Source organism: Oncorhynchus kisutch, linkage group LG3 (assembly GCF_002021735.2).
Source record: "Oncorhynchus kisutch isolate 150728-3 linkage group LG3, Okis_V2, whole genome shotgun sequence".
NCBI lineage: Eukaryota > Metazoa > Chordata > Actinopteri > Salmoniformes > Salmonidae > Oncorhynchus > Oncorhynchus kisutch.
Genome location: NC_034176.2, coordinates 58,730,333 through 58,753,643, shown reverse-complemented (window position 1 = coordinate 58,753,643; position 23,311 = coordinate 58,730,333). Strand labels below are relative to the sequence as shown.

The following is a 23,311-nucleotide window of genomic DNA, read 5'->3' as shown; positions in this document are numbered from 1 at the left end:
TGTGGAAGGTTACCCAAAATGTTTGATCCAAGTTAAACAGTTTAAAGGCAATGATACCAAACACTAATTGAGTATATGTAAACTTCTGACCCACTGGGAATATGATGAAAGAAATAAAAGCTGAAATAAATCATTCTCTCTACTATTATTCTGACATTTCACATTCTTAAAATAAAGTGGTGATCCTAACTGACCTAACTGAAAACTGACTGAGATTCTTCAAAGTAGCCACCCTTTGCCTTGATGACAGCTTTGAACACTCTTGACATTCTCTCAACCAGCTTCACCTGGAATGCTTTTCAAACCGTCTTGAATTAGTTCCCACATATGCGGAGCGCTTGTTGGCTGCTTTTTCTTCACTCTGCTGTCCAACTCATCCCAAACCATCTCAATTGGGTTGAGGTTGGGTGATTGTGGAGGCCAGGTCATCTGATGCAGCCCTCCATCAGTCTCCTTCTTGGTCAAATAGCCCTTACACAGCCTGGAGGTGTGTTGGATTATTGTCCTGTTGAAAAACAAATGATTGTCCCAATTAGTGCAAATCAGATGGGATGGTTATTTGCTGCAGAATGCTGTGGTGGCCATGCTGGTTAAGATTGCCTTGAATTCAAAATCAATCACTGACAGTGTCACCAGCAAAGCACTCCCACACCATCACACCTAATCCTCCATGCTTTACGGTGGGAACCACACATTTAGAGATAATCCGTTCACCTACTCTGTGTCTCACAAAGACATGGTGGTTCGAACCAAAAATCAAATATTTGGACTCATCAGACCAAAGGACAGTCTAATGTCAATTGCTCATGTTTCTTGGCCCAAGTAAGACTCTTCTTCTTGTTGGTGTTTAGTAGTGGTTTCTTTGCAGCAATTCCCCCATAAAGACCTGATTCACGCAGTCCACTCTGAACAGTTGATGTTGAGATGTGCTTGTTATTGTAGAATTTATTTGGGCTGCAATCTGAGGTGCAATTAACTCTAATGAACGTATCCTCTGCAGCAGTGGTAACTCTGGGTCTTCCTTTCCTGTGGCGGTCCTCATGAGAGGCAGTTTCATCATAGCGCTTCATGGTTTTTGCGACTGCACTTGGAGAAGCTTTAAAAGTTCTTGACATTTTCCAAATTGACTTAACCTATGTCTTAAAGTAATGATGGACTGTCTCTTTGCTTATTTGAGCTGTTCTTTCCATAATATGGACTTGGTCTTTTACCAAATAGGGCTATTTTATGCACACCTACCTTGTCACAACACAACTGATTGGCTCAAATGCATTAAGAAGGAAAGAAATTCCACAAACTAACTTTTAACAATGCACACCTGTTAATTGAAATGCATTCCGGGTGACTACCCCATGAAGCCGTTTGAGGGAAAGAGTGTGCAAAACTGTCATCAAGATATGTAAAAAATAAAAAATAAAAAAAACATTTATCTAACTAGGTAAGCCAGTTTAGAACAAGTTCTTATTTACAATGACGGCCTACCGGGGAACAGTAGGTTAACTGCCTTGTTCGGGGTCAGAGCGAAAGATTTTTACCTAGTCATCTCAGGGATTCGATCCAGCAACCTTTTGGTTACTGGCCCAATGCTCTAAACACTCGGCTACCTGCCGCCCCAGGTAAAGGGGGGCTACTTTGAATAAGCTAAAAGATCAAATATAATTTGATTCCTTTAACACTTTTTGGTTAATATATGATTCCATATGTGTTATTTCATAGTGTTGATGTCTTCACTATTATTTTACAATGTAAATATTGTAAAAATAAAGAACAACCCTTGAATGAGTAGGTGTGTCCAAACTTTTGAGGAGTTTTTCAGGATAAAAAGAAACAGGATGGAGCTAGGCACAGGCACAATACTAGAATACACTACAATACACTGGGAGAAAAACTCATGTTTCAGCAGGACAATAATAAACTCAGCAAAAAAAGAAATGTCCTCTCACTGTCAACTGTGTTTATTTTCAGCAAACGTAACATGTGTAAATATTTGTATGAACATAACAAGATTCATCAACTGAGACATAAACTGAGCAAGTTCCACAGACATGTGACTAACAGAAATGGAATAATGTGTCCCTGAACAAAGGGGGGTCAAAATCAAAAGTAACAGTATCTGGTGTGGCCACCAGCTGCATTAAGTACTGCAGTGCATCTCCTCCTCATGGACTGCACAAGATTTTCTGTGAGATGTTACCCCACTCTTCCACCAAGGCACCTGCAAGTTCCCGTACATTTCTGGGGGGAATGGCCCTAGCCCTCATCCTCCGATCCAACAGGTCCCAGACATGCTCAATGGGATTGAGATCCAGGCTCTTCGCTGGCCATGGCAGTACACTGACATTCCTGTCTTGCAGGAAATCATGCACAGAACGATCAGCATGGCTGGTGGCATTGTCATGCTGGAGGGTCATGTCAGGATGAGCCTGCAGGAAGGGTACCACATGAGGGAGGATGATGTCTTCCCTGTAATGCACAGCATTGAGATTGCCTGCAATGACAACGAGCTCAGTCCGATGATGCTGTGACACACCCCCCCAGACCATGATGGACCCTCCACCTCCAAATCGATCCCGCTCCAGAGTACAGGCCTCGGTATAACGCTCATTCCTTCAGCCATAAATGCGAAAACGACCATCACCTCTGGTGAGACAAAACCGCGACTTGTCAGTGAAGAGCACTTTTTGCCAGTTCTTTCTGGTCCAGCGACGGTGAGTTTGTGCCCATAGGCGATGTTGTTGCCGGTGATGTCTGGTGACGACCTGCCTTACAACAGACCTACAAGGCCTCAGTCCATCCAGCCTCTCTCAGCCTATTGCGTCTGAGCACTGATGGAAGGATTGTGCGTTCCTGGTGTAACTCGGGCAGTTGTTGTTGCCATCCTGTACCTGTCCCGCAGGTGTGATGTTCGGATGTACCGATCCTGTGCAGGTGTTGTTACACGTGGTCTGCCACTGCGAGGACGATCAGCTGTCCGTCCTGTCTCCCTGTAGCGCTGTCTTAGGCATCTTGCAGTACGGGCATTGCACTTTATTGTCCTGGCCACATCTGCAGTCCTCATGCCTGCTTGCAGCATTCCTAAGGCACATTCACACAGATGAGCAGGGACCCTGGGCATCTTTCCTTTGGTGCTTTTCAGAGTCAGTAGAAAGGCCTCTTCAGTGTCCTAAGTGTTCATAACTGTGACTTTAATTTCCTACCGTCTGTAAGCTGTTAGTGTCTTAACGACCGTTCCACAGGTACATGTTCATTAATTGTTTATGGTTCATTGAACAAGCATGGGAAACAGTGTTTAAACCCTTTACAATGAAGATCTGTGAAGTTATTTGGATTTTTACTCATTATCTTTGAAAGACAGGGTCCTGAAAAGGGATGTTTATTTTTTTGCTGAGTTTACAGCACAAGGCCAAATCTACACTGGAGTTGCTTACCAAGAAGACAGTGAATGTTCCTGAGTCGCCAAGTTACAGTTTTTCATGAACCATCTGGAAAGCTCTTAGAGACTTACCCAGAAAGATTCACAGCTATAACCACTGCAGAAGCTGTTTCTAACATATATGTATTGCTTTTATCAGACTCGGGGGTGAATACTTATCTAATCAAGGTCAATTTGTGTTTTCTTTTTATAATTTTTTTAAATTGGGGGAATTTTTCTTTCACATTTGAATCATTTTCATGCACACTATGTAATGCAACAAAATGTGGAAAATCCAACGGGGGGTGAATACTTACAATTACCCACTGAGGAGAGTGACATGTTCTTGCCTTTATAGTGTCCACCATACCGAGAAAGAAATGATGAAGATATGATTCACAATGGATATGTCTCCTCATGATCTCCACATTATAACGTGAGAGCGCCTTAATGTAGCCTTTGGAGAGAGCGAGCATGGGGTTATCTCACACGCCAGACTCGCTACTGATCGATGAAGCGCACTGCTGAATAATTAAATTTCACAGACTCCGCAGGAGAGTTTCATTCGCCGTTCTGCCATATCAGACTTACAGCTGCTGGCGCAGTGGTGGTCTGGCTGGGGATAGGGAAGGTGGATACTTTTATTTCTCAGTATGTGGGATCACACTTGTCTGTTTATGTGCATTAGCATGTTTGCTGATGTATGTTTTGATTGTGCCTGCGTGTGTGTACAGACATGGTGTGAAAGCAGCCAGGGAGACCATGTTTGTTTCTCTTCCTGGAAGCATGTGTCCAGATTTCTCCTCCTCTTTCCTGGCTATTGCTGTCAGTGCGTTGGTGGTTTGCAGGGTAATGTAGAAATGTAGAAAAGACCCCTCCTCTAATGATAGGCTGTTGCCAGGGTTGTGACCTCTTTACTTGGGGGTCCTCAAGGGTTTTTAGAAAGACCTGCTCAACGTATGTTGTGGCGAGTCGGGATGTCTGTTCTCTCCTCGCTGGGGCTTTGTCCTCAGGGCAGAGGAGGAAAGCTGGTGGGCCATGACTGGAGGAGAGGACTCCAGGGGAAACATTTCTACAGTTTTACAACTCTACCTGTGTCCTTGAGTGCAGTGCTTCACCTCTGCTTTCACAACTAGTCCAGACTTCTGATTCAGTAATGTCACCCAACAACACGTATATCTAAATGTATGCTTGAAGCCAATGCCATCTACAGAGCCTTGAGTTCTATTAAAAATGTAACCAACAGAGTTGTGCAATTTAGTAATCGGAGCATACATTTACTTCTACATGTTAGTCATTTAGCAGACTCTCTCATCCAGAGGCCAGGGATCCATTTGGTCTTCTCTATTTGAGTCGAATCCCTTACTTTCTGAATGAAGCTACCTGCCAACCGAGGGGTAATCATGCAAAAAACACCAAGCTAATAGAATGGCACCATGCTGTTAGTCCTCCTCGTGTTGGACTGTTCATAACACTGATGCTGCCATCCTGGACATGTACTGTGGACGTGAGCATAGCCTGGAGCACGTTAAATGCCCTCTCCTAGGAACTGGCACTGTGGAATCAGCATGCTCGGCCAGCCTTGTCCTTAGCGAAGCGAGACAGAGGCGGCCATTTGGCAAGAAAATCAAACAATACCACTGCCAGTTCACGGACTCCTCTCTCTCTCTCTCTCTCTCTCTCTCTCTCTCTCTCTCTCTCTCTCTCTCTCTCTCTCTCTCTCTCATGAACCTAAATGTCCAAATAGTCTAATGTCATCGATTTTTCAATATTACTGCTAGGCTCTCATTTTAAATTCTATAATCAGAATCCTTTTCACTGTTTGATTGGTAGACTTGAATACAATTGTGCTCTGCTTTGCTTACACAACAAGCTAAGGTCAGGCATTGTCAGGGCAATTGAATTGACTGACCAACTTTCATATATGCCTCATACTGAGTAGTAATACATGTGTGCTTCAGTTCTAAATTCTGATTTAGTATCGAAAAACAACATCCTCTAAGGTTTAGAGGTATTACAGACTGACCTCTGGGCTTGTTGTTTAAACATGATTGTACATGACAGAGCAGGGCAAGCTCACCTGTTTATTTAGGAGAATCTGAGGGATATTATTTTTCATATTGTACTGTTTGCTCATGGCTGCTATATTACTTCAAATTACTTCAAAACTGGCTGGTCAATATTTGCTTCTCTGTCTCTCGTCATGTATCTCTGTCAGACTATATCAAATACAGCAAATTAATCCATGTGAAAGTGCCTCCCTGACACTTTTACATTGGCGGAGGGACACAGTGAACCCCTCAACATATTTGTCAACAGATTCTGAAGGTTAAAAAGCACCCTGGCATATTTGAAAGATTGGCCCTCTCCTGTCTTACCACAATAACGACAGCTGAGGGGGAAAAAAATGCGATCTGCCCGACTCTCGGAAATGCGTGCATCTGTCACTTTTCTGCAATGTCATCTGGCTGAGTGGCAGAAACAATTAATATTAAAGGGGAAATGCCACGGGCATGTGGCAGATAAGCCGGGCCCTCAGCACACTGTCAGGTGTCTCAAATTGCCTCTCACATTTTCATTTTTCATCCGGGGGTTTTGCGGCCTTGCTGTGATAACATAAACTTGCAGTGCACCATTCTCCAGTGCTTCATAGGGAACCAGATAGATAGTCCCATGGAAGATCAGTGGCTAACTAACACTTTGGGGATGGAGGTTGTCTATCATGAATTCAGAGTGGAATGTGTGGCGACTGCACAGCTGTGAATGTTCCTCTAGGTTCTCAGTTCACAGAAAATCTACTACATAGCAGTGAAACGGAACCTTGTTGAAACTTTGAACTGTGAAAACAACCCTCCATGGAATCACAATTACTAATCCCAGAATTTTTCAACATTAGAAACATAATATTATTGTAAAGATTTTAATCTCATCACATCTCTTTGTTTGTGGCACCTCCCAAGCATAATATACAATACTGTTTTCCCTTACTTTAAATTCATCTGAAATATTATTCTTTTTTACGTATCTCAGTAATTCGGCTCACTTGTTTCACAACATCAACCTGTATATAGGCCAATCTGAAAGCCAATTACAATGTGAACCGCTAATACTTTGATCATTAATTGAATAATCATCCAACTAATTCAATGGAATATTCTAATTAGAATTTTATTGACTATCTATATTGATTACGGACTGCGTGATTAAAAGGAACATTTGGTTTGTGGAAATATTCCACATTGTGGATGTACAGTTGAAGTTGGAAGTTTACATACACCTTAGCAAAATACATTTCAACTCAGTTTGTCACAATTCCTGAGATTTATTCCTAGAATCGTTACATACACTGTAACGATTCTCCTCCTCTTCTGAGGAGGAGTAGGAAATATCGGACCAATGCACAGCGTGGTAAGTGTCCATGCTGTTTATTAAAACCGGAACACTGAAGCAAGACAAAAATAGAACCAAATGCACCAGTTCTGTCAGGTACTCACACACAACCCTAAACAGAAAATAATCACCCACAACTCAAAATGGGAAAACAGGCTACCTAAGTATGGTTCTCAATCAGAGACAACGATTGCCAGCTGCCTCTGATTGGGAACCATACCAGGCCAAACACATAGAGATAGAAAATATAGAACACAAAACATAGAATGCCCACCCCAACCAAACTAAAATAGAGACATAAAAAAGCAACTATGGTCAAGACGTGACATACACTCAATTAGTATTTGGTAGCATTGCCTTTAAATTGTTTAACTTGGGTCAAACGTTTAGGGTGGCCTTCCACAAGCTTCCCACAATAAGTTGGGTGAATTTTGGCCCATTCCTCCTGACAGAGCTGGTGTAACTGAGTCAGATTTGTAGGCCACCTTGCTCGCACACGCTTTTTCAGTTCTGCCCACAAGTTTTCTATACGATTGAGGTCAGGGCTTTGTGATGGCCACTCCAATACCTTGACTTTGTTGTCCTTAAGCCATTTTGCCACAACTTTGGAAGTATGCTTGGGGTCATAGTCCATTTGGAAGACCCATTTGCGACCAAGCTTCAACTTCCTGACTGATGTCTTGAGACGTTGCTTCAATATATCCACATAATTTTCATTCCTCATGATGCCATCTATTTAATTAAGTACACCAGTCCATCCTGCAGCAAAGCACCGCCACAACATGATGCTGCCACCCCGTGCTTCACGGTTGGGATGGTGTTCTTCAGCTTGCAAGCCTCCGCCTTTGTCCTCCAAACATAACGATGGTCATTATGGCCATACAGTTCTATTGTTGTTTAATCAGACCAGAGGACATTACTCTAAAAAAGTACGATCTTTGTCCACATGTGCAGTTGCACACCGTAGTCTGGCTTTTATTATGGCGGCTTTGGAGCATTGGCTTCTTCCTTCCTGAGCAGCCTTTCAGGTTATGTCGATATAGGACTCGTTTTACTGTGGACCTAGATACATTTGGCATAGAGCAATAGGACAGCCAGACAGTAGTGATGCAAGAGCTCACTCAAATACACCTACCCAAGAGTACTTGTCTCTGGCTAGACAGCTGTCTCAATCCCTCATTAAACACCCAGTCTATCTCATCCTATGTGTGTTTGTGTGTGTGTTTATGCCAGGTATGCCTGTTAGTTGCATTACTATCAAATGTGGTTCAAATTAATTGAAATATTATAAACTGTATTTTGGACATGGTTGTTTTTCCTGTCCGTTTGTGAAGACTTGGCGAGGGAGGTAGCAATGTGAGAGAGTACATTCGTCTGAGGTAATGGCCACTGTGTGTGTCTGCATGTTAACAGGCTGATGTGTTTTTTCAGGTGTCAGTCAACCTCTCCGAAGATAATTATGACAAGTGTTAGGTAACTGTCAGACTGTGCGGGAAGGTACTTTACTTCTCCCAATGTGGTGTTGATTGACTTCCGTTCATTTTTTTGTCTGGCAAAAGACACTGTGGTGGTTTTGTCATCTCTGTGATAGATGATGGCTGGATGGTTATGGGAACTTTACATTACTCTATTATTATTGGGCCTTTGTGTTGCTGCCTATAGCTCATCCAATACCGCGAGACAGTGGGATAAGTGGTAGAGAGGTGGAGAGTTCTCACTTAAATGAGTGGTCACTTTCACCTATAAGGAAAGACACTACATGACACATAGAGAACAATGGTAGCTGGCTATCCATAACGGTAGATCTCTGTAGCAGTTCTCTCTGTTGCAGCTACCCCAAGCAGTCAGAGTTTAAAAAAAACAATGGCGCACTGCAAGCTGAGGGTGAAGTGGTGGAGGAGGCCTTGTTTGCCTCGCCCTCAGCTTGTATTATTGAACTTCCAAGGCTTTTTGTTTCCTTGTGGTGAGGAAGCCTGTTGGAGTTCAACCTCCCCCTAACGAAAGAGAACGTTGAATTTTGTCCTGTATGTATCCATGATGACAAACTTAGGCACACACCAGAGAAAATATCATTCAAAATCCTTCTATGTATGTTCAGTCCAATTAAACGAATAGAACAAAGTCAACCACCTGTCAATCTGTCTCTCTTTGTTTGTTCTCCCCCATATGCGATTCCTAATCATCCCCCTTCTAGCAGATGCCAACCGTAACCTTTGAGAATAGTGATGTCATCCTAATGGCCATTAGTTACAGGTCCACACAGTGCATAGCTGTTACTCTACAGATACACTTGTATCTAACCAAGGGGTTCTGTTTTAGGTAAATTCTCAATGTCTGCTAATGTTTGAGGGAGAAAATGAGAGAGGGAGAGAGGGAGAGAGAGAGAAGAGAAATCAAGTGTGGAACCTTCCAACCTCACAGCGCTGGTGTACTAATGACAGTAATTGTTGTGCGAACAGGGCATGTAGCTGAGTCATAGCTAGTGTTGTACACTGTATGAAAGGTATATTGTTTCTGCTTCCCTTTTTTTTTTTTTTTTTATTTCACCTTTATTTAACCAGGTAGGCTAGTTGAGAACAAGTTCTCATTTGCAACTGCGACCTGGCCAAGATAAAGCATAGCAGTGTGAGCATACAACAAAGAGTTACACATGGAGTAAACAATTAACAAGTCAATAACACAGTAGAAAACGAAGGGGGGGTCTATATACAATGTGTGCAAAAGGCATGAGGAGGTAGGCAAATAATTACAATTTTGCAGATTAACACTGGAGTGATAAAAGATCAGATGGTCATGTACAGGTAGAGATATTGGTGTGCAGAAGAGCAGAAAAGTAAATAAATAAAAACAGTACGGGGATGAGGTAGGTGAAAAGGGTGGGCTATTTACCAATAGACTATGTACAGCTGCAGCGATCGGTTAGCTGCTCAGATAGCTGATGTTTGAAGTTGGTGAGGGAGATGAAAGTCTCCAACTTCAGCGATTTTTGCAATTCGTTCCAGTCACAGGCAGCAGAGTACTGGAACGAGAGGCGGCCAAATGAGGTGTTGGCTTTAGGGATGATCAGTGAGATACACCTGCTGGAGCGCGTGCTACGGATGGGTGTTGCCATCGTGACCAGTGAGCTGAGATAAGGCGGAGCTTTACCTAGCATAGACTTGTAGATGACCTGGAGCCAGTGGGTCTGGCGACGAATATGTAGCGAGGGCCAGCCGACTAGAGCATACAAGTCGCAGTGGTGGGTAGTATAAGGTGCTTTAGTGACAAAACGGATGGCACTGTGATAGATTGCATCCAGTTTGCTGAGTAGAGTGTTGGAAGCCATTTTGTAGATGACATCGCCGAAGTCGAGGATCGGTAGGATAGTCAGTTTTACTAGGGTAAGCTTGGCGGCTTGAGTGAAGGAGGCTTTGTTGCGGAATAGAAAGCCGACTCTTGATTTGATTTTCGATTGGAGATGTTTGATATGAGTCTGGAAGGAGAGTTTGCAGTCTAGCCAGACACCTAGGTACTTATAGACGTCCACATATTCTAGGTCGGAACCATCCAGGGTGGTGATGCTAGTCGGGCATGCAGGTGCAGGCAGCGACCAGTTGAAAAGCATGCATTTGGTTTTACTAGCGTTTAAGAGCAGTTGGAGGCCACGGAAGGAGTGTTGTATGGCATTGAAGCTTGTTTGGAGGTTAGATAGCACAGTGTCCAAAGACGGGCCGAAAGTATATAGAATGGTGTCGTCTGCGTAGAGGTGGATCAGGGAATCGCCCGCAGCAAGAGCAACATCATTGATATACACAGAGAAAAGAGTCGGCCCGAGAATTGAACCCTGTGGCACCCCCATAGAGACTGCCAGAGGACCGGACAGCATGCCCTCCGATTTGACACACTGAACTCTGTCTGCAAAGTAATTGGTGAACCAGGCAAGGCAGTCATCCGAAAAACCGAGGCTACTGAGTCTGCCGATAAGAATATGGTGATTGACAGAGTCGAAAGCCTTGGCGAGGTCGATGAAGACGGCTGCACAGTACTGTCTTTTATCGATGGCGGTTATGATGTCGTTTAGTACCTTGAGTGTGGCTGAGGTGCACCCATGACCGGCTCGGAAACCAGATTGCACAGCGGAGAAGGTACGGTGGGATTCGAGATGGTCAGTGACCTGTTTGTTGACTTGGCTTTCGAAGACCTTAGATAGGCAGGGCAGGATGGATATAGGTCTGTAACAGTTTGGGTCCAGGGTGTCTCCCCCTTTGAAGAGGGGGATGACTGCGGCAGCTTTCCAATCCTTGGGGATCTCAGACGAGATGAAAGAGAGGTTGAACAGGCTGGTAATAGGGGTTGCGACAATGGTGGCAGATAGTTTCAGAAATAGAGGGTCCAGATTGTCAAGCCCAGCTGATTTGTACGGGTCCAGGTTTTGCAGCTCTTTCAGAACATCTGCTATCTGGATTTGGGTAAAGGAGAACCTGGAGAGGCTTGGGCGAGGAGCTGCGGGGGGGGCGGAGCTGTTGGCCGAGGTTGAAGTAGCCAGGCGGAAGGCATGGCCAGCCGTTGAGAAATGCTTATTGAAGTTTTCGATAATCATGGATTTATCAGTGGTGACCGTGTTACCTAGCCTCAGTGCAGTGGGCAGCTGGGAGGAGGTGCTCTTGTTCTCCATGGACTTCACAGTGTCCCAGAACTTTTTGGAGTTGGAGCTGCAGGATGCAAACTTCTGCCTGAAGAAGCTGGCCTTAGCTTTCCTGACTGACTGCGTGTATTGGTTCCGGACTTCCCTGAACAGTTGCATATCACGGGGACTATTCGATGCTATTGCAGTCCGCCACAGGATGTTTTTGTGCTGGTCGAGGGCAGTCAGGTCTGGGGTGAACCACGGGCTGTATCTGTTCTTAGTTCTGCATTTTTTGAACGGAGCATGCTTATCTAAAATGGTGAGGAAGTTACTTTTAAAGAATGACCAGGCATCCTCAACTGACGGGATGAGGTCAATGTCCTTCCAGGATACCCGGGCCAGGTCGATTAGAAAGGCCTGCTCACAGAAGTGTTTTAGGGAGCGTTTGACAGTGATGAGGGGTGGTCGTTTGACTGCGGCTCCGTAGCGGATACAGGCAATGAGGCAGTGATCGCTGAGATCCTGGTTGAAGACAGCGGAGGTGTATTTGGAGGGCCAGTTGGTCAGGATGACGTCTATGAGGGTGCCCTTGTTTACAGAGTTAGGGTTGTACCTGGTGGGTTCCTTGATGATTTGTGTGAGATTGAGGGCATCTAGCTTAGATTGTAGGACTGGCGGGGTGTTAAGCATATCCCAGTTTAGGTCACCTAACAGAACAAACTCTGAAGCTAGATGGGGGGCGATCAATTCACAAATGGTGTCCAGGGCACAGCTGGGAGCTGAGGGGGGTCGGTAGCAGGCGGCAACCGTGAGAGACTTATTTCTGGAGAGAGTAATTTTCAAAATTAGTAGTTCGAACTGTTTGGGTATGGACCTGGAAAGTATGACATTACTTTGCAGGCCATCTCTGCAGTAAACTGCAACTCCTCCCCCTTTGGCAGTTCTGTCTTGACGGAAGATGTTATAGTTGGGTATGGAAATCTCTGAATTTTTGGTGGCCTTCCTGAGCCAGGATTCAGACACAGCAAGGACATCAGGGTTAGCAGAGTGTGCTAAAGCAGTGAGTAAGACAAACTTAGGGAGGAGGCTTCTGATGTTGACATGCATGAAACCAAGGCTTTTTCGAACACAGAAGTCAACAAATGAGGGTGCCTGGGGACATGCAGGGCCTGGGTTTACCTCCACATCACCCGCGGAACAGAGAAGGAGTAGTATGAGGGTGCGGCTAAAGGCTATCAAAACTGGTCGCCTAGAGCGTTGGGGACAGAGAATAAGAGGAGCAGGTTTCTGGGCATGGTAGAATATATTCAGGGCATAATGCGCAGACAGGGGTATGGTGGGGTGCGGGTACAGCGGAGGTAAGCCCAGGCACTGGGTGATGATGAGAGAGGTTGTATCTCTGGACATGCTGGTAGTAATGGGTGAGGTCACCGCATGTGTGGGAGGTGGGACAAAGGAGTTATCAGGGGTATGAAGAGTGGAACTAGGGGCTCCATTGTGAACTAAAACAATGATAACTAACCTGAACAACAGTATACAAGGCATATTGACATTTGAGAGAGACATACAGCGAGGCATACAGTAATCACAGGTGTTGAATTGGGAAAGCTAGCTAAAACAGTAGGTGAGACAACAGCTAATCAGCTAGCACAACAACAGCAGGTAAAATGGCGTAGACTAGGCAACGGGGCCAACAGATAAAACAAACAAGCAGAATGGAGTACCGTGATTTATGGGCAGTCCAGCGTGCATCAGCTATGTAGCCAAGAGATCAGTGTCCAGGGGGCAGCGGTGGATGGGGAAGGGAAGCTGGACTGGCGAGTGTTATCCAGGTTAAAAAAACGAACAATGACTAAATAGCTTGTAGCTAGTTAGCTGGTTAGCTTCTGGAGGTTCTTGAGTGTGTTCTAAAAATAAATAAAAAATAATAGCGATTCCGTATCACATTGGGTGAGGCAGGTTTCCGGAAGGTATAAACAAATTAAAAGTCAAAAGAGATAGAAAGTAAATATGGGTCCGGTGGGCGTTTGGGACGCGGCGATTCAGGCGGTTAGCAGGCCTGTGCTAACAAGCTAACAGTTTGTAGGCCCGGGCTAGACAAGGTAGCAGTTAGCGGACCGGAGCTGGACAAGCTAGCAGTTAGCAGGCCGAATTAGCAAGCAGGGAGATAGCGAGGGCTAGAGAGTTAGCCTTTGGGGGACGTCATTTGGCCCCAATGAGCTGGAATGCGATCTCCAAATAATGTGTTGGGCCCATTCATTTCAACACCCCCACTTCATACACCACAGATGACTTTTTAACCCAATGTCCAGGTTTTAGTTTATGAATATATGAATGTAGTGGGTTATATGAAGTATAGCAGATTGTCGGCAGTTAAATAGACTATTGAATTAATTGCATTTTTAAAGGTCGAGGTTACTCTCACAAACCTGCATTTCCATTGGATGTAAAATATTGGCTAAATGATTTATCTGCAGTAGACAGATGCTCTTACAGATACTGAGGTGTTCTGAGGTTAAGTGTATGCTTTGATTGATTCAAAACTCAGGGGAGAATCATCTGAACCTCAAGGCAAAGCAATGTCATTCCTACAGAGAGATATCCACTGGTACTAAAACATGGTTGAAAGATAAACAAGGCAGATCCCAGCTTTGATGCACCTGTACTGACCTAGCCTTCTGGATGGTAGCGGGGTGAACAGGCAGTGGCTCGGGTGTTGTCCTTGATTATCTTTTTGGCCTACCTGTGACTTCAGGTGCTATAGGTATCCTGGAGGGCAGGTAGTTTCCCCCCGTGATGCATTGTGCAGACCGCACCTCCCTCTGGAGAGACCTGCAGTTGTGGGCGGTGCAGTTGCCGTACCAGGCTGTGATACAGCCCGACAGGATGCTCTCAATTGTGAATCTGTAAAAGTTTGTGAGGATTTTGGTTGACAAGCCACATTTCTTCAGCCTCCTGAGGTTGAAGAGGCGCTGTTGCGCCTTCTTCACCACACTGTCTGTGTGGGTGGACCATTTCAGTTCGTCAGTGATATGTATGCCGAGGAACTTAAAACTTTCCACCTTCTCCACTGCTGTCCCGTCGATGTGGATAGGGGGGTGCTCCCTCTGCTGTTTCCTGATGTCCACGATCATCTCCTTTGTGCTGTTGAAGTTGAGTGAGAGGTTATTTTCCTGACACCACACTCCGAGAGCCCTCACCTCCTCCCTGTAGGCTGTCTCGTCGTTGTTGGTAATTAAGCCTACTACTGTTATATCGTCTGCAAACTTGACGATTGAGTTGGAGGCGTGCATGGCCATGCAGTCATGGGTGAACAGGGAGAACAGGAGGGGGCTGAGCATGCACCCTTGTGGGTCCCCAGTGTTGAGGATCAGTGAAGTGGAGTTGTTGTTTCCTACCTTCACCACCTGGGTGCGGCCCGTCAGGAAGTCCAGGACCAAATTGCACAGGGTGGGGTTGAGACCCAGGGCTTCAAGCTAAATGATGAGCTTGGAGGGTACTATGGTGTTGAATGCTGAGCTATAGTCAATGAACAGCATTCTAACATATGTAGGTATTCCTGTTGTCCAGATGGGATAGGGCAGTGTGCAGTGTGGTGGCGATTGCATCGTCTGTGGACCTATTGGGGCGGTAAGCAAATTGAAGTGGGTCTAGGGTGACAGGTAAGGTGGAGGTGATATGATCCTTGACTAGTCTCTCAAAGCACTACATGATGACAGAAGTGAGTGCTACGGGCGATAGTCATTTAGTTCAGTAATCTTTGCATTCTTGGGTACAGGAACAATGGTAGCCATCTTGAAGCATGTGTAGACCCCAGACTGGGATAAGGAGAGATTCAATATGTCCGTAAACACACCAGCCAGCTTGTCGGCGCATGCTCTGAGGACGCGTCTAGGGAGGCCTTCTGGGCCCGCAGCCTTGCTCCTATACACTTCCCTAGAAACTCACTCACCGAATCAGTGTATACATCAATATTGTTCTCTGCGACTACACGGAACATATCCCAATGATCAAAACAATCTTGATGCGTGGATTCCGATTGGTCAGAAAATAATTGAATAGTCTTAGCACGGGTGCTTCCTGTTTGAGTTTCTGCCTATAGGAAGGGATGAGCAAAATGGTGTCATGGTCAGATTTGCCAAAAGGAGGGTGGAGGAGGGCCTTGTATGCATCGCGGAAGTTAGAGTAACAATGGTCCAGTGTTTTTCCAGCGCGAGTGCTATAGTAGAAATGCTGATAGAATTTAGGTAGCCTTTTTCTCAAAGTTGCTTTGTTAAAATCCCCAGCTACAATAAATGCAGCCTCGGGATATATGGTTTCCAGTTTGCACAAAGTTCAGTGAAGTTCTTGAGGGCCGTCGTGGTATCGGCTTGAGGTGGGATATATACGGCTGTGACAATAATTGAGAGAATTCTCTTGGGAGATAATATGGCTGGCATTTGATTGTGAGGAATTCTAGGTCAGGTGAACAAAAGGACTTGAGTTTCTGTATGTTGTTACAATTACACCATGAGTCGTTAATCATGAAACCTATATCCCCGCCATTCTTCTTCCCAGAGAGATGTTTATTCCTGTCGGCGCGATGAACTGAGAGTCCAGGTGGCTGTACCGACTCCGACAGCATATTGCGAGAGAGCCATGTTTCCGTGAAAGAGAGTATGTTACAATCCCTGATGTTTTCTATTCTCTTATGTAGTGCTTCCAGTAGGGGGATGAGTGTGGATGGAGTAATGCCTTGGTGTTACACGTTTGGTGACTGCTGTGTTAACGTGCAGAGTGATTCTGGCTACAATGGTCCTAGGAGAAGTTCTCAGGTTTTAGCTGATTCGTGTGGGTTTATTAATTTTGTTATTTTCATGGCTTTTGTTTGACCTTTGTATTTAACATAACTTTACCCGAATTCCATCTACAATGAACACATATTTTAATTGTCTGAGTAGGAGAGTGTCTGATAAACATTGTCACAGATGACACAGGGTGAACCAATTGATTTAATGTAAATAATAGCGTTTCCTTGAATCTGATGAAGTTGTAGAATATTCTATAGAATCGAGTAGAATAGAACATAGAATAGAGTTTTGTGCCAAAGATGTTATATACAGGTTAAAGGCATCAGTGTATGAGAAGAAGTTCTGGTTTCTCAAACGGTGTACCTGAAAAGTGTGGGTTTTCCCAGTGCTAAATTAATATCTATCAACACCAGATATGACTTTTTTAACAGATGTGGATCATTCACACATTGCGTGATTAACCCATTTCAAAAGGTGATCTGACGCAGTTCTCTGGCCCTTACCAATATCACAACTGATAATCCTGCTCTGTTTCCACATTTCAATCCCAAAGTGCTTTTCTAATACTAAGGTGATTGTATGTTATCACGATTTCTCTCAGGAAATCATTTGTTCAACAAATTTAGATTGGATTGGACATTTTAAAGATGTCTGTGTAAGCACCTGCCATAAGGGTTGATTGTAAGGGTCTGATTGGGGCTGAGGTGGGGTGCATCACGAGGGGCAGGGTGACTGACAGGGATCGTCAGAGCCGGCTGTCTCCAGATAGCCTCAAATAAACACCTGTCATTTATATCCTTGGTGAGGAGGGTCCGATAAGCTGCCCTGTCCAGATGCTGTCCATCACTCTACAGCCAATCTACTCAATGACCATGGAAGACCGAGAGAGTGCAGATCGGATAGAGAGAGATTTATAAAAAAAAAAAAAAAAATACCCCCTTTTCATGGTATCCAGAGATCCAGAGATTTTAAAGGGCAAAGAAAAAAATAAAATGGGGGTGGGACACAAAAGATACAGTTTACAAAGAGGTACAGAGCCAGAGACATAAACAGAGAGCGGCTGGAGGGACATGAGAGATTGAAACAATAGAAGTGGAATGTGGGAGAAACAAGGGGAATTGATGCGAAGATTAGAGCCAATCACCAAATCAACAAATCAGCAAAGTACGGAGAAAGACATTTGGTCTAACGCTTTCTCACTCACGCCATTTTGTCCTGAATTCACTGCAGTTCTGTTTGGGATTAAGACAGCTGGCCTGGCTCCGGGTGAGTCTTGTAAGTCACGGTTAAGCACGTGTATTGCCCTGCTTGCGTGTGGTAGAGTTCATGTCTTTGAGTTGATGCTGTGTCTTTGGGCTGGGGGATGATGGAAACGTTGGTGTATGGACGTGTAGTGGGGCATGGCCCGGGGAAGGCACGAGAATGAAAAAACAGACTGCTGTTTCACCTCTGTGTGTGTGTGTGTGTGTGTGTGTGTGTGTGTGTGTGTGTGTGTGTGTGTGTGTGTGTGTGTGTGTGTGTGTGTGTGTGTGTGTGTGTGTGTGTGTGTGTGTGTGTGTGTGTGCGTGATCTGAAAAATCCATCTGGCCTGATTTTTGTTTGTTGGGGTCTGTTTTTCGTGTAACCGTGCGTGTCTGTTTCTGCACTTGTGTGTGTGTGCATGTGTAAACAAGCCTGTGTGTTCGTGTGAGAGAGTGTGCGTGTGTCGTAATGAAACAGCTTTTAGCCAGCAGTTGCTCTACTGCCCAAACAGGAAATGAAACGTGTCAAACAGGGATTAGGATCTATATCCAAGGGCCACTATTCCTCATAGCCAGGTTCTACCCCGGGATGTCTCCAACCTTTCCTGTGCAAAACCATCAGCATAAGTAGATGCTGCCATTTCATCTACTCAAAGGTAGCCAGGCAATGTGGAGGAAACTCCCACCTCTATCACACCTTTATCTGCAAGTGGCTGCAGAAGCGTGAACGAAAGTAGATTTGAGATTTTCTGCGACTGCCATTTTGTCAGCTATAATTGTGTGAAATATGGCCCAGGTAATACAGAATTCTACTCCTCGCAGGGAGTTAATAGCCATCATGAGCTACTGTGAGCTTCCTTTATTCTGGAGGATCCCCCATTGTTCCCATTCACCACAGCCAGGCATCCATGGTACTGTCTTAACACTGTATCTCTCCTCAGTTTCTGTGTGCAGGTTTGATTTGAAGCACATTTCCACTGACCTTTCTACCCCCTCTGGTTTTCTTTGTCTGGCCAGGTTCTGGAGCCATTACCACCACTGACCCATTCCTCTTCATCACTCTCCTGATCCTGCATAAGCTCCTCCCCTTCCTGTTTGCTCAGTAAGAGACTTCAACCAAACGACGACCCGAAAGTGTTTACTTTATGTACCAAACAACGAAAGGGAAATATATATAGATGTAAACCGTTATGGCACATCACTGAGGATGAGGAAACTAATGGCAAAGAGAGGAGAAGAAAGGACTGATGATATAAGGACTGAATGAAAGAAAAGGGGAAGGAGGAGACGGTGGTCTTCTGACTGGGACTAATAGAGGACACGTCTAAGAACTGGATTCATATGGATTGTATGAGAAGCATGAAACAAGGAATCGATGTGAATAGGAACTTCACCTCTGTGTCATACACACAACCAACATCCACTAAACGCTGCATCCAGTTTCCAAATAGTATCTGCCGTGCTTCATGCATGGCTGTTCTTATTTATTTTCGGGTGGATATGTTTTTATGTTTTATTTTCTATTATATTTTCAGTTCTATGGATTTTATTTGGAAGTCATTTTTCAGGATTTTGAAATAATTTTGATCATATCTGCTTTTGGTAGATTTTTTTCTATTTTTTTTCTAAAAGAGATCCACTCATGTTTGTTTAAGTTGATTTGCATGAGCTGTTGAACAGAAACACATCATGTTTTTTCACAGACATCAAAGATGGGGCTTTTTCTATATTTGGTTCATTCATGGAGACTGTGAGTTTATGTAGTTATGTTGCCCTCTCTCTCTCTCTCTCTCTCTCTCTCTCTCTCTCTCTTATGATTTCTCAAGCTCTCAAGCTTCATGATGTATACAAATATGACCTTATATATTTTGATTAAATAAGGCACACATTACCATAGTTGTTGTTAGTCACCTTCAATAATGTTTATTTTTATTAAAGATTTGGTGGTCAAAAGGTAAGACATTCATTTATAAAAACAAAACAAAAAAACGTATTGGTATGTTGCCAACACCAGTTGAAATAAAAGTTGTTGTTTTTTTTAAATAAAAATTGACATCCAAGGCGTTATATGTGAACATTAAATCTATGACGCTTTCTTTGACCATACAGGAAGCCATGCCTTAGTGCTCTCTAAAGTATATGGTTGACCCATATCATGAGATAAATCATTCCATGAACTGGAGGTGAATTAGGCATGTAGGTCACTGTCCAGACAGATCCTTCATGCCAGTGCCACAAGCACTAATGTCTAATGAAGCGCCTGCGTGCATCCCTGTCCAAGTCTATCTCCAAAGTCAGTTGCAGAACCAGTGTCTGAGCTCTATTGAATCCATGGGAGATATGTGACCGCTGAGCAGCTGTTGATACTGGCAAAGCAGACGCAAGGTACCACTTGAGCGCCCACGTTGTAGACTGAGGGTCGCAACGCAGTCCCCTGGGAGTAGTGAGCTGTGATGTAGTCTTTCCGGCAGGATAGGCACACATTCAGCGGAAGAATTCTTGCTCGTGTAAGCATGTCTAACTAACTAACCAAAAAATGGAACAAGATACGCCACTACAGTTCATTTCATTAGTCGAATGTGCATCCCAGGGAAGAGCAACGGCAACTCCCTACCTAGTCTCCTCTTGTTGTCTGTTTCAAAATCTTTCATCGTTTATCAGTTTATCACATTAATATTGGTGGAGAATGGGAACTTTAGTTTGGGTCCAGGCAGTCCTTTGGTCTCAATAGATGCCTAGCAGACATGATACAAACACAAACAGAATTCTCATTGCAAGTGTTGAATGTCAACGACATTGGGTAGTTTATTATCTTTCCCTAAAACTATCGTTGTGATTCACTCTTGTGTACGGACTGTGTTTGTGTCTCCTTCTCGCCCTGGAAAGCCATTCTTCTAACCAATGACCGGGGTGGACAATGACATCCAGGGTATTGGATGCGTATTAGGAAGTTTTGCCACATCTCGTTTGCGTAATACATGACGGCGTTCTGTACGGCGAGGCAGGCAGTCAACAAGGAACCCAATGATTACTCCTCGTCGGCGTCTGATTCATTCTGGCGCACACCTCTCCCCTGCCGTTATAGATGGACTGCATTGAAGTGACAAAGCCAAGTGAGAGTAAAGCAGACACTCTCCTGCTCTGTGGATTGTGCATAAGGAAATAAAAACGTTGGCTTAGTGCTGCACAGAGAAAAGCACATGACCAATACGCATGAGAATATCTTAAATAAAGAATAGTTAGCCTCTTTGTTTTAACTCTGAAGATACTAATTGAGGAATCTCATGTGCCTACTAACAAGCTGCTTCTGCCTTAGTTAGGCCGGACTAAGAATACACTTGAATCAATAATGGGGCCATTAGACGTTCTCTCTTTTGTACTGTTGGAGCACAACATCAGTTTGGTTTATATAAGACCTATAAATATATCATTTGCTGCGTTTACTGGCTCACCAAGATGTAGACGTATTACCTTCACCATAATCCAGACTTTACGACAACAACGAAAAAAGATCCGCCAAAAAATAGAAAAAGAAATGCATTATGAACATGTCTTTCCATTTACAGCATTGGGACATGGCAGAACATTTAAGGTCAGGGTGAGAACACATCATTCATATCCTGTGGTGTGAGAGTAAGGTCAAATTCAAATTCAAAAGTCGTTACAAGGAGTGGCTAGAACAACAATTCACCACCAACAACTGTTCGTCTGTCTGGAAGATATCCAGCAGATCAACAAATAAAACAAATACAATACCCCCCCCCCCCAAGCACCAGGATACCCTCTACTACCAAACCTGCTGAACTAGTTCTACTGTCGTTTTGAAACACAATAGGGCCATCTGCCATCTAGCCCCTCACCCCCCCCCCCCCCAACCCCCCCACCCGCCCACCCTGCCCCATCCCATCTTGTATTATCCAAATGCTAAAATATGTATTATATTCTGCTCAGCCATTTACTTTATGTTCCTATTCTTATCTTTTATTATTTCTTATTGTTGTTGCATTGTCGAGAAGGAAGCTGCAAGTCAGCATTTCATTGGATGGTGTATACCATATGTATCCCGCACATACGACTAATACAACATGAAACTTAAAACCATCTACTTCCTACCCCTATCCCCTCCTGACTACACTCTCCCCTGCCACCCCCCTTCCTTGCCTCACTCCCTCCGCCTTCACTCCCTCTCCCCTTTTAACCCCCTCCTCCCTTGCACCCCCCTCCTCCCTTACACCCCCCTCCTCCCTCACGCCTAGGTCTGTGGACGGTGCCGTCAACATGGGCCTTCTCTACATCCACCAACACCTTGACATCCCAAGGACATACGTGAGGATATTGTTTGTGGACTTTAGCTCGGCCTTCAACACAATCATTCAGGACCTGCTACTGCACAAACGTACCCAGCTGAACGTATCTGGCTACAGGCAGGTGGATCGCCGACAGGACACAGCACATAAAGCTGGGGAAACATATTTCAGATTCCGCAGGGTTGCGTGCTCCCCTCCCTCCTCCCTCCTCCCTCCTCTACTCACTCTACACCAATGACTGCACCTCCAACGAACGAAATGTCAAACTACTCAAGTTTTCCGGTCGGTCTCATCTGTGATGGTGTATCGTCTCAGAAGGTGGTTGACTACAGGAAATGATCCCCACCATCTCTCCCCCTTAAGATTAATGGCTCAGCCATCAGCACGGCCAAGTCATTCAAATTCCTGGAGACCATCTACCACAACCTCAAGTGTAAGGACAATATCACAGTGGTCACCAAGAATGCTCGACAGAGGATGTACTATCTGCGCCTGCTGAAGAAACTCAAACTCTCTCCATTAATTCTGGTTCGGTTCTACAGAGCCAGTTGATCCTCACCTCTTCTACCACCGTGTGGTTTGGGTCTGCGTCTGCCCGCTGTAAGGGAAACTGCAGTGCATCGTCTGGTCTGCAGAGAAGGTCATCGGCTGTCACCTGCCTCCATCAAGGACCTGCACATCAACAGGACAAGGAAACTTGCAGGAAAGATCATCGCCGACCCTGCCCACCCCAGACACCCCATCTTTCAAAGACTCCCCTCTGGCATACGGTTTAGGTCAATCTGACCAAAACCACCTGAACAGTTTCTTCCCCCATGCGGTGGCCCTCATCAACCCACCATCAGGCTCATAGGAATTAAGTGACTGCCTCAAAAATGAATCTGCACTGTACTGCATTGGCACTAGATACACCTCCGCACAGCACTGTATATATTTGTCACAGCAGAATCCCTCCCCCTGTATATGTAAGCAATACGGTACGAGGGAGTGTGGTATATGGCCAATATACCACGGCTAAGTGCTGTTCTTAGGCAGGACAAAAATCGGAGTGCCTGGATTCATCCCTAGCCGGGGTATTGGTCATATACCACAAACGCCCAAGGTGCCTTATTGCTATAATAAACTGGTTACCAACGTAATTAGAGCAGTAAAAATAAGTTTTTTTCATACCCGTGGTATACAGTCTGATATACCATGGCTGTCAGCCAATCAGCATTCAGGGTTCGAACCACCCAGTTTATAAATAGATATACCGCTCTGTAATATACCCCTCTGTATTCGCACTGTAGTCAGTCTATACTCCAGAGTTCCATGTTTTATGGTTACTGTTCCGATACTCTATATTCTGTATGATGTCTATGTGGACTTGTGTATGTATTCTGTTTGTATATTGTCTATTGCCGGCGGGCACCTTCTCACCAAGGAAAATTCTAGGTATGTGTAAAGGTACTTGGTGAATAAAGGTGATTCTGATTCTGATGTGCAATGTGGTCACAAGCTGTTCTAGAAATGTACACATCTGGAGAATTCCCTGACTACGCCGTGCAGGATGAGCACGGTGATGC

At 44.6% G+C, this 23,311-nt stretch overlaps 1 protein-coding gene across 1 annotated transcript in view; it reads left to right on the top strand.

The window, feature by feature from the left end:
- LOC109872784 (V-set and transmembrane domain-containing protein 2B) overlaps nt 1-21,180 on the top strand; it is a 31,651-nt gene extending 10,471 nt beyond the window's left edge. Inside the window, exon 5 of the mRNA XM_020464117.2 lies at nt 18,457-21,180. Within this exon, the coding sequence (XP_020319706.1) occupies nt 18,457-18,545 (89 nt within the window). The 3' untranslated portion in view covers nt 18,546-21,180. The remainder of the gene's footprint in view (nt 1-18,456) is intronic.
- The last annotated feature ends 2,131 nt before the right edge of the window (nt 21,181-23,311 follow it).